This window comes from Aptenodytes patagonicus, chromosome 7 (genome assembly GCF_965638725.1).
Source record: "Aptenodytes patagonicus chromosome 7, bAptPat1.pri.cur, whole genome shotgun sequence".
Taxonomy (NCBI): Eukaryota; Metazoa; Chordata; class Aves; order Sphenisciformes; family Spheniscidae; genus Aptenodytes; species Aptenodytes patagonicus.
In genome coordinates this window covers 63,477,187-63,492,762 of record NC_134955.1, presented here as the reverse complement: position 1 = coordinate 63,492,762, position 15,576 = coordinate 63,477,187, and the positions used below count along the sequence as shown (strand labels likewise).

The 15,576-nt window shown below is 45.5% G+C and overlaps 1 protein-coding gene across 4 annotated transcripts in view; it reads right to left on the bottom strand.

The window, feature by feature from the left end:
- CEP170B (centrosomal protein 170B) overlaps positions 1-15,576 on the bottom strand; it is a 60,894-nt gene that overhangs the window by 18,203 nt on the left and 27,115 nt on the right. For 2 of the 4 annotated variants that reach the window (XM_076345577.1, XM_076345578.1), the window contains exons 3-9: positions 12,561-12,662; positions 10,969-11,445; positions 8,669-8,731; positions 7,037-7,803; positions 4,779-4,967; positions 4,476-4,584; positions 1,237-3,009 (exon numbers count right to left, since the gene is read on the bottom strand). In XM_076345577.1, the coding sequence (XP_076201692.1) occupies positions 1,237-3,009; positions 4,476-4,584; positions 4,779-4,967; positions 7,037-7,803; positions 8,669-8,731; positions 10,969-11,445; positions 12,561-12,662 (3,480 nt within the window). The remainder of the gene's footprint in view (positions 1-1,236; positions 3,010-4,475; positions 4,585-4,778; positions 4,968-7,036; positions 7,804-8,668; positions 8,732-10,968; positions 11,446-12,560; positions 12,663-15,576) is intronic. The other 2 variants (XM_076345580.1, XM_076345579.1) reach the window with 1 other exon arrangement.

Genomic DNA, 15,576 nt, shown 5'->3' with positions numbered 1-15,576 from the left:
GCAAGAGAAGAGACTGTACATACTCTTTTAGCTTATTCACATTCTGATTTACATGCATATACAAATGTGTAAGAAAAAAAATCATTAAAATAAAAGGGCAGCTGGATGCACTAAAACAATCCAAATCAAAACAAGCAGCAAATAACATTTTTAGCATGCAATAAAAATGAATACTGCAAGAAGGATAATTATTTCAACTGTATGAAAATATAGCAGAAGGACACATCTAGAACTCTAAGACCCCTTACAAAAACACAGATAAATGCTGAAAATAGCAATCCCTCTCAATAGGCCTGAGAAGCCCAGCCAAAGGGGTTCGTCCTGTCCCTTTGGCCCCCTGTCATTCCTAAAAACCTAAGCAAACAGATCTGCTTTGCCACATCCACGGTAGGTCAAGGACTACGGGCATAGACCAGGACTTAGACCAAAGGTGTCGGGGACAATCTCCGATTACCAATTACTATCTTAGAGTTGTCATCTGCATTGTTCCCACATCTTAATTAAAGGCTGATTTCAATATGACAAATGATATTGCAAGGGTCTGTTGAGTGCACAGCTAAAGGGCAAGACAGCCCCCAAACCTCCACCTCGTGGGAAACACGACTGTGCAACTGCCTTACCTATGGCAAAAGTGAATGAAAACATACGGTAGCGGGAATCTCTTGGGGCAATCAACGTGTAGTGTCCAGCTCCACATTTACATTTACAGGAAGAACAAGGGAACAGCCTTCACAACACAGGGACATTTATTTCTTGTTCTCCTGTTTCAGATGCCTTCAAACCTGCCACCTTGGACATCAGCTGTCATCAACACCATTATAAGCTCTCTGGGAGCAAACTTTGAATCTTAGAAGACAAGGAAAAACAGAACAGAATTCCTTGTAGCACTGGAAAGGCATTAAATGCTACCTTTTTAACAGAAAAATGGCTAACATGCTCCTGTCAAATGGCAACTAGTTGTTCAAAAAACAAAGTCACTGAAAAAAAAGAAAAAGAAAAATAGCTATTTGCAATATCCTCACAGACAACACCACAATAATACCTTGCTGGGTATGAGATGCTCTGCTGTCTCCAAACCCACAGGAAATCTCAACCTCCGAACGGCTTGTTAATGCAGACTTTTGTACTCACCGATGCAGCACTCCTATTACTTAGATACCAATCCTTGGCAACCATGTGCAGCCTATAAATCAGAAAGAGGGCAACAGAGGAGAAACATAAAGCACAAGCACTTACTGGACGAGGAGGAATACTTGACACTGCTTGAACGGGTCCGGCTGAAAGGCTGCTTCGTGGAAGCAGCGGCTGCCATTTTCTTTGCTGCGGCTCTAACCTCCGAAACACCCGTCTTCCGATAGGACTCCACACTCCGACCCGAAAACCCCGACCTCGACTGCGCTGTCTCAGAGTCACTGGGCACTGTAAACGAACCTGCCCGTTTCCTAGGCATGGCAAGGATGTCCAGCCGGGAAAGCTTCTTCGTCTCCATGGACTGCTTGGGGCCCGGAGCAGTGGCTTCAGGGTTGGAGGCCGTTTTCTCAGTATCGACACATTCGTTGTCTGAAGCATCGCCCAGCCGGGCACGACGTAGCTTTGAGGCCCTCGTGGGCCGCGGGGTGGATAAACTGTTGGAGCGGGTGAGAACTTGCTGGATTTTCTGCACATTGGAGGTCATTTTGCTGTGGTCCTCCTTGGTGGCCTGAGTAAAAGGCTTTCTTCTGGGAACCGGCCGGGTTACTGAGTGCTCATGGTCAGACACAACCGCGTCAGAGACCGGCAAGTAGGGCAGGCTCGAGCTTTTCTCGTCATCCGTGAAGTCAAGCGACCCTCGAGCCCCAGCGCTCCGCTTCATCTGGAAGCGTTTGGTGGCCTCTGTGCGGTTTGATGCCTCCGGTGCTTGCGTTTTCCGCTTCTCTGTCAGCCTGTCCCGAGCGCTGGGCTGTCCACACTGGTCCTGGATGGACGGCGTGGAGGAAGATTTCTCCTTCTGCAAGCTCACAACTGCTTTGCGTTTTGGGGTGCTCATTGGGACGTTCTTGCCGCTCACTAAGCTGACCGTGCTGGCGGTGTCCACGTCCGAGTCCCCTGACAAGGAGTCCTCCAGCTGACCAGCAGTTTCTGAGGGCTCCAGCTGTTGGCTTTGACCAAGTAATTTGGCTTCCAGTGCTGCCAAGGCAGTTTCAGTATCCTTAAGGAGAAGATGAGTCTCCTGACCAAAGTCCATACGGGTTGACCGAACAGCCTCTAAATCTTTAAGCAGAGGGTGACTTGAAATATGCGGGAGTTTATTTTGAGGAACACCACTGCTTGATTTATCTTTGGTAAAACTTTCCTGTCTAACAAAAGATGATGCTTCCTTTCCTGCCATGTTTTCCTCATCTTGAGGAAGACTCTGGTGAAGGGAAATAACCACTTTTCCTGCTGCATTAACGTAAGCGCTAACATCTTTGACTGGTGGCTTTCCAGGAACTGGTGTGCCAGCAGACTTGAAGGAAAACTCCTGATCCTTGCCGTCTTTGTCTGCTCGAGCATGGGACACGCTCAGAGAGAGCTTCGAGGGAATCCCCACGTCGTTGCTGTCCCCACCAATGTAGAATGAAGTAGAAACTGGCTCACTTACAGCTCTCACGTTTGACACCCGGGAGACTCCTGGCTGCCGGCTCTCTGATTTTGTTTCTTCCCCCATCTGCTCTAGCATTTTATTGTTCTCTTTATATTTCTTGCCTTTTTCCATGCTGAAGCCATCGTCAGATCTGCTGGCATCACTGAGGCTATCTGGATCCAAGTCTTCTTGGATGAAGAGGCAGCTGCTGGGATCACCATAGGCTTCCACACAGTGGTCCTTCATGATGGTTCTCTTGGTAACCTCAGAATAGGACTCCTGGCAGACCAGGACCGTGGGCGTGGAGCCGTCTGATTTATCGCTTGGTGGGAGTTGGGGAAGAAGGCGCCTTGTTCTCAAGGGCACAGCATTTTCTGGTTCCCCAGGTTTTGGGGCTACACTGCTTTCTGAAGAGAGTTAAGTGGACAAGAATCAACTGTTGCACAACTATATGACTTATTTATTTAGGGAGAGCTTGATCCTGCAAAGTGCAAGTCCACAAAAGCACCACAAGACACATGCTCAGAGCTACACTTTTATGTAATATAAACTCCAGTAGGGCCTGACTGGTGCTCAGTCCCTCAGGTTTATCAATACAGACACTTAAGGTAAAATTGTACTTAATTCCTTTGCTGGATCAGAGTGCTCAACACCTTCCCTCTCTCAAGGTAGGATTTCGGATTCATTCTCCCATAATATACGTCTCAGTACAAGCACACACTTTAGAGGGTAACGACATTGCTGGCATCAATCTACCATAAATCAGGCCACGGGAAGGAGATGAAAAGCAATCAGACAAATCACTGCAGTGATGCAGTGGTTTAAGTGCCATTCTATACAACACAGCCCATTTGACTAAATAGATGGTGTTTTTCACAGTACAAGTTCTTGTATGATCATATCCCACAGCAAAGTCTCAGGAGAAAGACCCTATAACAATGAAGAGGCTCTGAATTAGAGTTCACCGCCCCAGCGTGGGTGGGCTTATCAGCATGGACACACTTCACAGAAAGGGCGCTTTTATTTCTCCCATGCTGCTGGCGAGGACTTCATATCTGATACAGCCTTTAAATACCTGGATAACTGGTTATTTGACTATGGTAATATTTCAAACACTCCGGGAGTCAGGTTCTCACACAGTGTGAAAACAGTGGCAATGACTTCTGAAACAAAGGTTTCTTCTAATCTTTACTGAATCTATCTATAGCTGTTGATGGCATGAAGATAATGACAAATATTTCCAACTAAATAGTTGAAAACATTTACAAAAGCCAACAAAGCGTTCTTCTCCCTTTCTCACATACCAACAGGACCACGGGGTCTGTAAGCTGTCTTCCCAGTTACGATGGGAGCCTGATCTCCTGCTGCTCCCCTTCTCCCCTCCATACCCAGTTTCCTACGCTGATCTCCACGCTTCAAACCTGCCACCCAACAGCAAACCCCAGAACAGCCTAAAATTCTCAGCACAGCCAGACACAGGAGAAGCACACAAAAAAAGCACAAGTCAGCAATTAAGTCCAAGGCAGCTTGCAAAGGGCTTTCATCTGGCATCATAAGGCAGTCTAAAGAATCACTACTCGGGGCTAGTTAACACCCAAGGCCCTTATGATCTTTCTCCTTCCCAGGTGCCCTTTAGTCATGTCAAACATAACATTTAAGCACTTCTTGGATGACTCTGAAATGCAAACCAGAGGCTCTCTCCATCTTTACTCCACTGGGAACAATTCACTCTGTCTTTCCCATCCCCAAATACATTAGCTAAACCAGAAAATAAGCCACAGCCAGACGCACAGAAGCCATTAATTCCTGCTTTTCATATCATCCTGGCTTAGATTCAGCCACTTTCAAAATGTAATGTCGGGATGAAACTTACCTGCACCTCCATCACCCTGCCCAGAGACAGATCCAGAGTCAGAGTAACTATCCGCAAGGCTTGCCCACCTAGATACCCACTTCTGACTCCCTTGAGATGCTGCAGACATCTACAACAAGGTGGGGAAGGCAGTGTCAGAAAGACGGTTTGTAAACCAAATCCTAGCCACAAAATCTCTCCTCTCATACACACATCACTTGGTCTCCTCAAAATGGAAATCAATCTACACATCACATTTCCATCCAGACAGAAAACCCATCTACACCTCCACCATCCCAGCAAATCCACCTGGACTGCCCGTACCTGCACATCAGCCTGAGACCCACTCACAGCTTTTGAGGCAAATGCCTGGAGCAAGGGTGACTTCTGGTTAGTGCCATTTTCACTGATTAGATGCTGATGAGAACCGGAGTCATCTTTTTCGCCTTTAATTATTGGTCTAAAGGCCGAAGAGATTCTGGAAAATTCGGGTGACTCAAGAACACCAAAAACCTGAAAAGGTGTTTGCATGGGAAAGATTAAAAACCAAGAAAACAGGAAAATATTAGCCCAAAATCCAAATTCACGAAGCATTAGTGACACACAAACTATGATCCCAAAGGGCCAGAAACACTTGCCAATGCTTCCATACAAACTAAGTAAATCATTGTCTTCTCTACTCCACAGTAGCAGCTTTAAATACACTTATTCATGGAATCCCACTCACGCCCACCTTTTCTCTCACACTCATTATTTCGGTGTGTTGCCTTTAACAGTAGTAACTTTCACTGAAAAGGAGTCCCTTTTCAGCCCTGAGAAATTTAGGATGAGTGTCAGGAAAGCTATTTACCAGCTAATTCACGGAGAATTAGAAAAAGCTGGGAAAGCTCCATCTCCAGGGTCTTTCACAGACTTTAGCAGCGAGTGGGCTGAGCAAAGCAGCCTTGCACTGCCACATGAGGACCTGGGAAAGGACGCACCTCAGAGACGGGTGAGTGTTTGAGCTAGCTGGCCAGATTCCCTCTGGAGATAAACAGGCTTTCCTAGGGGGGTGACCAAGATCTATGCCTCCTAAGGGCTTGTTTCTCTTCCCTGACTAGTAGTTCAGAGGAAGATGCCACCATGGATGGTACCTAGGCTGGGCAGATCGCCATAAAGTTCTCCACTCTCACTTCTATTAAAAAAAAGTATGTGTGTGTTATGGTGGGGGAATAAAAAACAGAGTCACCTCAAAACCTCAGCAAGTCCAGAATTCATACCATCTTTCTTCCTGGACAGAAACACTGAGGTCCAGTTATTAGTTGTTTCCCAAGTGGCAGGTCTGCACTGCACCAAGCCTACAGCAGAGTCAGGAGCAGAACTTGGCCAGCGTACCAGCCCAAGTCACACAGCTGCCAAGACTACTCCCCAGAAATAATTGTATTTTTGTGGCATTTTTCCTCATATTTCCCCACCAGAACAATTAACCATCTAATGTCAGGACTGGGGCCTTGCTGTGGCTTAAACGCCTTACCCTGAAAGCTTCCGATCACATTTCAACCAAGATGTAAGGAACAAGTGTAATAAATAAACAAGGGAAGCTAGATGCAGGCTCACAGAACACTGTATACAAAGCTCTAAAGCCAGGTTCAATTAAGGCTTCCTTTAAACCTCACCATCCTCCTGCCTACACTTCACTAAAATCTTTATAGCAACTTGCCAGTTTTGTTTTCATAATAGACCGCAGGTGAAAGTTAAACCTGAAAATCAGCCAAACTTTGGTTTGCCCCGCGGTTGCTTAGTTGGGTGGGTTTTTTTAAGTCTCTCCCTCATCTCTGGGGTTTTTTTTTAGGCTATCACTCAGTTTGCAAAATTCAAACAAGTACAGATCCATCTAGGATTGCCTCTGCCCTAGACCACACCCTTCGCTATCTCAACTAGCTGCCACTTGCCCTGCCAGCAAGCACTCCCTTTCTAACTAGGCACAGACAAATACAGAACCACCTACCACTAAGGCTTGTGAAGGATCAAGAGCACCAGCCCTTGGCCTGCATTTCCTTTGGCCTACCACAGGATGCTGCATCAGTGATGGGCTGCAGCTCCTGTCTTCATAACAGCAGGCAGGAGGTGATGCAACGCCAAGCCAGAGGCTTGGAAGCAGTCCTAGAGAGCAGAGCTGCTCCCAGCCATGGCTCTTCGCAGGATCAGCCTGATCGTTATTCTGTTGTCGCCTTTCCTCTAAACAGATGGCAAGCCCACTCTTGCACTTTTGCATCCAAATCCCATTTTGGAAGCAAGGCAGCTCTTTGCTGTGGGCTTACCTTGCTTTCTTGCGCTCTGTGTTTTTTTTCCCCTGATTGTAATTTTGTTGTTTTGCTGGGGTTTTTTAAAGACCAGCCTCACAGTTTGTTGGGACCTAGCCTCAACACAGGTCACCCAGGATGATTTCCCACCCTTAACCATAAACCCCTGCTGCACCCAATTCAAAAGGGAGCAGTCCTTGATGGCAACAGCTAATGAAGTTAGGCCCTCCAGCACAAGGTGCAGAAACCTAAACCTTCAGCCCTCAGCTCACTGGCCAGGCACAGAAAAGCAGCATTTACCTGATCTATCATTTTTCGTGCTTCCTCCACCTCTTTATCCTGCGACTCCGTCTCAATGGTGTATGTTCCCGTCTCGCTCACGCTGTCTTCCTCATCATTCCTCCTGCCCTGGGCAGACTTTACCTCCGGAGGTGGAGCAGAGGCAGGCTCTGGTTCTGATGATATAACCACGCATGGAGCTACCGGCATGGGCAGAGGAGCTGGTTTCTCAGCGCTTGGCTTCCCAGACTGAGCAGTCTCCCGCAAGTACTCAGCCATAAAATCCTGAGCCATTTTAGACTTCCTCCCAATGCTCCCGTAAGTTTTGGCTGATGCTCTGGAAGCAGAGGAGGACGAAGAGCTGATCCGATCCTCCGTCTTCTCCCTCTTGAAGGAGCTAGTTCTTTGGGTCCCGGAGGGGCTGTTATTGGGTTTGCCCGCCTGGGCCCCGAGGTGGGACGGCAGCACCACATTTCCCAGCTTCTCTGCCGGCAACGCATTCTTGCGCTTTTCGACCTTGGTCTTCAGCCCCGGCGGATCAGTGTCGCTCTGGGAGGAGTGAGCACTGTGCGTGAAGGACTGTGATCGCTTCTTCCGCGGCGTGTCCTCAAAGAACTCGATGACAAAGGCCTGCTTGTTGTGAAGCATCTCATGGGGGTCACGCCTCATCTGGCGCTGCAGCCTGGTTTGCTCCGTCACACGTTCGCTGCCTGTCGTCGTCTCCTTCTCTGCCTTGGGCACCACGGGGTCTTCGGAGTCACTCTGCGTTCCGTCTTCATGCCTATTGCCTGGAAACAAGGTATGTAGATTTGACTTTCATATTCTCAGTTGCTGTGGCCCTGTCATTACCTCCCAGTTGAAATTTATCATTTCAGTTAAAACAAGAAAATCCTATACGATTAAACAACTCCAAACACATCTGCTGTGGTAGAGGGATTGCATCCCATCAGAGGAAATAAAAGAGAAGGCAGCTGTCTCCTGACCCCACTTTTCACAACTGGTTGGCTATCAAGTTATTAAAAAACAATTCAAGAAATCATTTCAACCCCAAGGGTTTCTGATTTTGTAGTGCTGATTGTTTTAGATACCTAATGTTTTGTTTCTTTCTTTTTTCCCATTTAAATAAAAATGATGACATCATTTTGCTATTCTGCCCAATTACTGTAGTCCAAGATCACCTCATTAGGTTCTCTCTGTTACAGAGCAGAAATCTCTCTGCAGGATCAGTAAATAAATCCCGCACGCTGCATCCCATGAAACCAAATCCCCATGATGAAAGACCAGATCAGTGTGTTTACGAGTGCATGCACCTCTGAGCACCCACGTTACCCGCCCTCTAAAAGGGGGAAATAAACCAGAGGCTAACAGAAAAGTGAATTTGCAGGATTCTTTCATTTTCCTGAAGATTTAAAGAATCACACCATGACACCCCCATGAGTTACACCATCCTATCACCAGCCAAGCAAAGGTTAAATCATTACTTAGAGTTCACTAAGCTTAAAGTAAGTTTATAATTATTTTCACTTATGTTAGCAACAACCATCTTTACAACCTTCTCTATGTATCAGTGATGCCTGCCCCTCAGCACCTTAGTTCAGGACTCTCAGAAAGTAAAAGTAAAACAAAAAGTTAAAAGTAAAACAAAAAACAAACCTTTTTTTGGAGAAGGAAACGGGTGTGAAGGCACACAACACGATTCAGTCAACGACCAGGAACCTGTCATCGGGAGAACGGGGAAAGAGGTCTCTGCGCTCTAGACTGTAATATGCAGCAAGATATACTGGCTAAAATACCATGTGTTTGAAAGGAAAACTGCTCAAACCTACTTTGCAAGTTCTCCAGACACATGGGTGAAGACCATTTATTACCTCGAGTTAGCTGTGAAAGATTAGAATTTAATACAAGATCCATTCAGCCCAGGAGTCAGTCCTCTGAAGAGTTTCCTAACACCCTCATGAAGGAAGCCAGCAAACTTTGCATTGTGCCCTGAGGGCTGACAAGCTTCGTCCTTGGAAGGGAAAGTTCTTAAATTAAAAGGTCTTGGCTAAGAACTCTGCTGAATGCAAAACGGTGAGGACACAAGGAAAAACACCCACCGTGCCCATGGACACCCCAGCAGAACACCATGCACGTCCCCTCAAGCTGCTAAGACCTGAACTCTCTAGTCATGATACCAGGCTTTACGTTCACCACATTGTTCCTGAAAGTGAACAAATGTTACTAATGAACCCCGACGGTGGGCACCTCTGATCCTGAAGACCCACACCTGGTAGGCAGCCAGCGGTAGCCTCCAAGACATCTTCAAAATTAGCCCTGCCAGAAGAACACGTTACACAGCTATCGCAAATGACACCCTGTCCTCTGCCAAAGCAGAGGTGGATAAACTCCTCAGGCCACCAACACTGTATGTTTTAATCAAATGTCCAAAGAGTTCATTTTTTGACATGCAAATTATGTATTAAATTACCGCAACTTCTTTCCATGCCTTATGAACTGTAAAGAGGCAAGTGCAGTCAGTCTAGTATTCTTGTGCATTGCTCAGGAAAATCCTAGGATGAGCAGCAGCTGCCTAACTCTCTAGTTTTCTCCAAGAGGAAAGAGCAAAACTACTGAAGCACATTTGTATCCCTGACAATGTTCTCCAGCAAGTCAACAAAATCCAGTACCACAATAACAAAAAACCCGAACCCAAACCCCAAAACCCTCCATCACACAGTCACAGTAGACTGAAAATAAGACCCTAAATAATCAGGCAGGACACCTCAACACTGTTGCTTATTGGGAAGAACTAGAAACAAGCAATGGCAACAAAACAGTCCAATTTCCATGCCATGCCAAACTGTATGTGAGACCTTTTTGACCGTAGGGGCTTCTCAAAAAACTGTAGACAAAACAGCAAGTTGGAGGTGTAATAGGTAAAACTCTTCATATTATGAGGAGGTTTTTTCCAACAAGGACCAAGCAAATACTCCTTTAAGGGAAAACAAGGTATTGCTCTCATTTAAGAAGGACCTCAAGCACAAGTAGGTCTGGTAACCTTCAATATGACTTCATCAGTTAAAGTTGCCGTTCAAAACGATAGCTTTTCCAGAGGCCTGCAAGGTAGTAAGAATGCAGGAATCGGTGGTCTCCTCCTAGCTGTTCAGTGCATGGCCCAAGAGAGACATCCAAGCAAGCCCAAATCTTCCAAAACACATTCAAAGTCGCATGGGAATCACGTGAGTCCCACCAGTTGCACTAAGAACTGGGCTCCAAACTACACTTCAGACCTTAGAAAATCCCCAAAGAATTCCTCACAGTGACACACGTAACAGGACACAAGTCCATGAAACCTGAAGTTTTTGAACACAGCAGGATTTCAGAGAAGCTTTAGTTTAAGAGAGGAAACCTTCTTCTACAAGCACAACAATTTCCTCCATTGGTGATCATGCACATCTCAACTCTATCACCAGTCGCTGTGTCAGGACCTGTGGTCATCCGACCAAGTGGCTCTGCTCATTACAGCCATCAGGATGATCACACTTAGCCTCTTCTGGACTACAGCTAAAAAGAAAAGTCATTCCTTCAGCTAGGAGAAGCCAAGAGAAGAAAATCCACTGAAATACCTGTGTTTATCAGCCTGCCTGACCACATGGAAATTATTTTAAACATTTAAAAATCAAAATCCTTTTTCTAATCACTGTTACTGCTGAGCTGGCGTTACAGATGTAGAGGAACCAGATTAGAGTGTCCCCAGGCCAGCATCACACATGACTTCAGGGCTGTGTGAAGAGCCTGCTAGCCAGATTCAAAACCATTAACAGTTAATAAAGAAATATTCTTCATCTTGTAAATTTGGAGCAGAGATAATTAAGTCCAGTTTTCCTCAACAGGAGAAGGGTTTTTCCCCTTTATTATGCTGCATTTGAGTGGCCAACAGAGAACTATGTCCACATGACAAGACATTCACTCACCTTTAAGTGTCCTCACATGAACCGGCAGGTCACTCTTTGTACTATACACATCATCTCCTGGAGACTGCCGTCTCATCAAGCTTGGGTCATTGTGGACAAGCCAGTCAGCCACTTTGCTCTCCGCTGACATCACTTCTGTATGAGCTGGTTCCTTACTATACGGTCTTCTCTGTCTGAGAGAAAATTTAGTTACGTGGTCTTTTATCTTTATTTTACCGGGAGTACCATCATCAAATTCAATGGTGAAAGAGGCATGACTCTGTACAACGGGGGCTACTACAGCATCAACATCCTTTGTTGGGATCTCATGGACCTGTGTTTCTGGAGATTTTGATGGCTGCTGAAATTCTTTAGTTGGAATCTCAAAGTAACTTGGCTCTCTCCGGAAGGCAAACACAGACTGTTCTTGGGCATCTCTATAAGCAGAAATATTACCATTCAGTTCCTCTTCATGTTGCGTTATCTCTTTTGATCTTTCTACAAAAGGGAAAAAAAAGAAAGACAAGAAAACCTTAAATTCACAAACATTAGCTGAAATGGATTAAAGAAAAAATACAAGTTCTGTTTTAGATAGCTTTGTACTCTGGCCTTATCACTGAAATCAGCGCTTACTGCACTGCTGCGGTCTGAGCAACATCTGCTATATTCACTTTGTCCTTTCTTCCATTGCTCCCCAAAGAGAGAGCCGAGCACACACACATGCACCGTTGTATGTTTTGGCAGAACCTATGTGGTTGGTGACATTTTAAGGTTTCTGTATGCCTGGGCTGACTGTTTCACTTTGCTGAATTCACTTACATGCACACCTACTCGTCTTTCTACAGTTCAAAGGAAAAGCTTGAGTGTGCAAAGCTAATCACAGGTATGTTTTTGCTGGATCAACACCTAATTCTGTAACACCACCAGGAATAAAACCACATTTTTTCAGTAGTACCCAAACTTCTTGGCTAGAGGGTCACTTACTTTATTTCAGCCTCTTAGGAGGGCTGCTAATCACAACCCCTCTCTGCTAGAGAAGAGATACACTGGCTGTGCATCGAAATAAAAAACTTCTTTGTGCAGTAAAGCATATGCTTGATAGAAACATCAGGTTTACTGCACAAGTGAAAAAAGATGCTTCTTCCACGCATAGAGATTCACAACAACAGGAGTGGTAAGACTAAATGGTTTCCAAGGATGATGAGGTGAGAAACAGATTGCTTCCACATCAACCAAATCCAGTCAATGCATCAGCTCTTAAAGTGCCTCTTAGATAGGAAACTCCTGGGAGTCACAATGGATGGTTTATTCAGGTGGGCTGCATATGATCAGATACAGCACTGCTGTTTAACTAGGTCTCAAAACAAGCTTAGCGAGGCCTTCCTCATACATACTGAATTATTCCACAACTGCCATTTCTAACATTCAAATATTTTAGGGGAAACATTTTAGTTTTCCCTTATTCTGGTTTCATTAGCAGCAATCTACACATAGGAATGTGCAAATACAAGTACAAAAAAAAGTGGTAATTAAAGGCTTCACACAGTAAAGATCAAAAATGTGCAGAAATTTTGTTCCCCCCATCTTCTCCCACCCCAAATCACCCCCATTACCTGAGTAATGTTCCTCTTGCCTTCTGTCCTCCTTGTTATTTGCATCATCTTCCCCCCACCAGGAGGGCTGCCCATAAAGAGGGGTGCGATATGTACTGGTCTCTAGGAAGAGGATAAGCAAATACTTTTACACAGAAAATATCAGTTTACCAGGTTCACAGAAGTCAACCACATGCCAAAAAGGGAAAAACAGCAGGGTCAGGTGAGATCATGTACCTGTTACAGTGCAGTTATAACAACAGCAAATTATACATAATAATGAGTATGTTCAGGCTTTTCTCCCCCCCCCCTTTTCCTTTTTTACATTCTGCTGCAAGATGCTGACTCTACCTCCCTTCACTGTCTTTCATAGCTGCATTTCCCAAATACTGGCTCTTCTCCCTCTCTAGCCTTATTAGTCACACGAAGTAGAAGATTTTTGGCAGGACAGCCTGCAAAACGCCAACCACAAAATTGTCTGCAACTCACCCACAATTCAGGTGAAAATCGGACTTTTGTCCTGATCCTAACTGGGAAGACTTTAGCTCTGCCCTTTCTTGCCCCACCATGCACTTGAAAGTTGTGAGGCCAGGCATTTTTTCCAACTATTCACCACTCCCACTCTAAGTGACACACATCCCACAACAGGAAATTCTTGAAGCGTTACAAATTTAGGGAAAATGGTAAAACCATCTCCTTACACATACGTAATGAAGTAAACTCTTGGTCTCAAAAGCTTAAAGTAAACCAAGTAGATTCCAGAGTCGCTGCAGGACAGAGGTTTTTCTCATGGAGAAGCTTCCCCTAGAAGAGCCAGACTTTTATCATTTTCTCTGCTCAAAGATCACTCACTGAAAGATCAGGGCTTAGTTGCAAAAACTGGTACCCAAAGGAGCTGATCCACTGCTTCTCGTTTTGTCTCCCACAAAATGAGATTGTGTTTTGGCAGTGCCTTGGGCTGCTGCTGTTTATGCAACAAGTAAAAAGAATACACCTCAATTTACCTGTGGTATAGTTATTCTTACTATGTTTTTATAATAGTTTGAGAGAAGCAAAGAAAGTAGCTTTTGTTCTTTCATCTAGAGGTGATAGAGACACAAGGATAGGTAAAGGGCCAAGGTTAAGCTCCAGCTTTGCTAGCTGCTTCTGCCTCTACCCGTAACAGCCATCAGCACAGGCTTTACTGGCCACGTCTTAAACCCTGGCTCCAGCTACAGAGCCGTAGCCGGGCTTCTACCGCCAGCTGCTGCTCGCTCGGCTTGCGGTTTTAAAACCGCACGCTGCTCTGTGTAAAGCAGCCCTCAAACAGCCCTGCAATTTTGCATTCCCTGCTTTAATAGGGACATGACAGAAAGTAGTCGTTAGCATAAGGGAAGTTGGGAAAGGAAGGGGAATTAAATAATTCAAAGAAAAAAAGAAGGCTGATTTTATGCTACTTCAGATGTTTTTTTTCTAGAATAGTTCAAGATATATAAGCTCATACACTGACAGTCCACAGGCAAAAATTTTGCTTTACAGATGCAGCCCACAGGCCCTTTTCAAGAGATCTTCTTCATGTTTCAAAATTAACCGTGCTGCCTCCCTTCACACTGGGGATCAAAAGAGGCTGAAAGTATTACTCTCCTTTCTGCCTAGAGTGCGTGGAAGATAAACTGTGTTGCTATTATGTAGGCGGCCTTTGAAAGTTCAAAGGCGGAAGCATTTCTCACCATGAATAAATTGGAATTGCCAAGCAATACCTTTCATAACTGAGGATGGGTAAACCACTCGAGGGAGAGGGGAAGGGGAAAAAAAAAAAAAAAGACAAGACCTATTCACAAGCTTGTCAATGTAGGGTTTTGTAGCCCAAATGTAGGGTTTGGTCTCTGCTAGGCTGAGACCTTCTGTCACACAGCCTAGCAGAAACCTACCACTCTCTCTTCATGCCATGGCTTGCCCACTAGACCCTCACTCCAACCACGCAGGATCTGCTCGACCAATGTCAGGCACTTCTTTTGGGCACACAGTGCAATGGATTATTACCCTCTGAAGTGCAGTATTGATCTTAGGGTTGATGGCCAAGAGGCAGTCAGGGCTGGGAGAAGGAGAACAACACTTTGTGTGATGGACAAATCCACTAACAACAGCCAGCTACATCTGGGGTAACTCATGCCTAAAGGTCAATGGGGCACAGTGAAGGGCTCAACCCTGAAGAAATACATGAGATTTTGGATACTTGTCTCAGATTAATATGATCAATTCTGAAAGTTCATCAGTGGTTTATTTTAAGTTGCTGGTGGAACACATCCTGAGCATACTACCCTACAGATGAAATGCAAAGACCATCTCACAACCGACTCTTGCACAAGCAGCACCATTCCCAAGCATGGCTGCTGTTACTGTTTGCACCTTGCAAGGAGTTGCCTCATTACAGCTCATCTCTCCAGCACATCCCAGCTCCTCACAGGATCTCAAAGGCCCCCTAGTCTAGAAAATTCTAGTTATCTGTTCCAAGAAAATTTTGTTTCCAAGGGGACAGAAGTGAGCTAAGAGAGCTCACATCCATCCTGCAGGACAGACTTCTTCCCAGAAGCTGCTCCAGCCCCAAGATCTGTGTCTGATTTGCGTACTGGACACAGGAGCTACTGCCTTTGTCCCCCAGGAGCTTTTCTGCTACAGTGAAAAGGCAGCAAGTCAACATTGGTTAGACTTTTCTGCTGATGGGGAACTTTGGGATTACAATGAAAGCTGAAGGGAAAAAAAAGGATTTATAAAGAATAATAAGCCAGTTCCTCTGCCTTCTCAGATTTCCCCCTCTACCCTAAAGAGCCCTAATAGATGCTTGGAAATTCCCCAAATTCCCCCTCTGACAAAAGCTAGCACAAAGCCAAAACACCGGGGCACGTCAAGGAGCACTTACAGAGAGTGCATCAGGTTGGGCAGTGCACCGACCTGAGGCCACCAGGGTGGGAGCCGCTCCGTTGCACTCACTGCATTGCGGCAGAAGGTCCCTCCTGCCCCCCTGGGGCATGACACAGAGCTCGTGGCCCCACCTGCA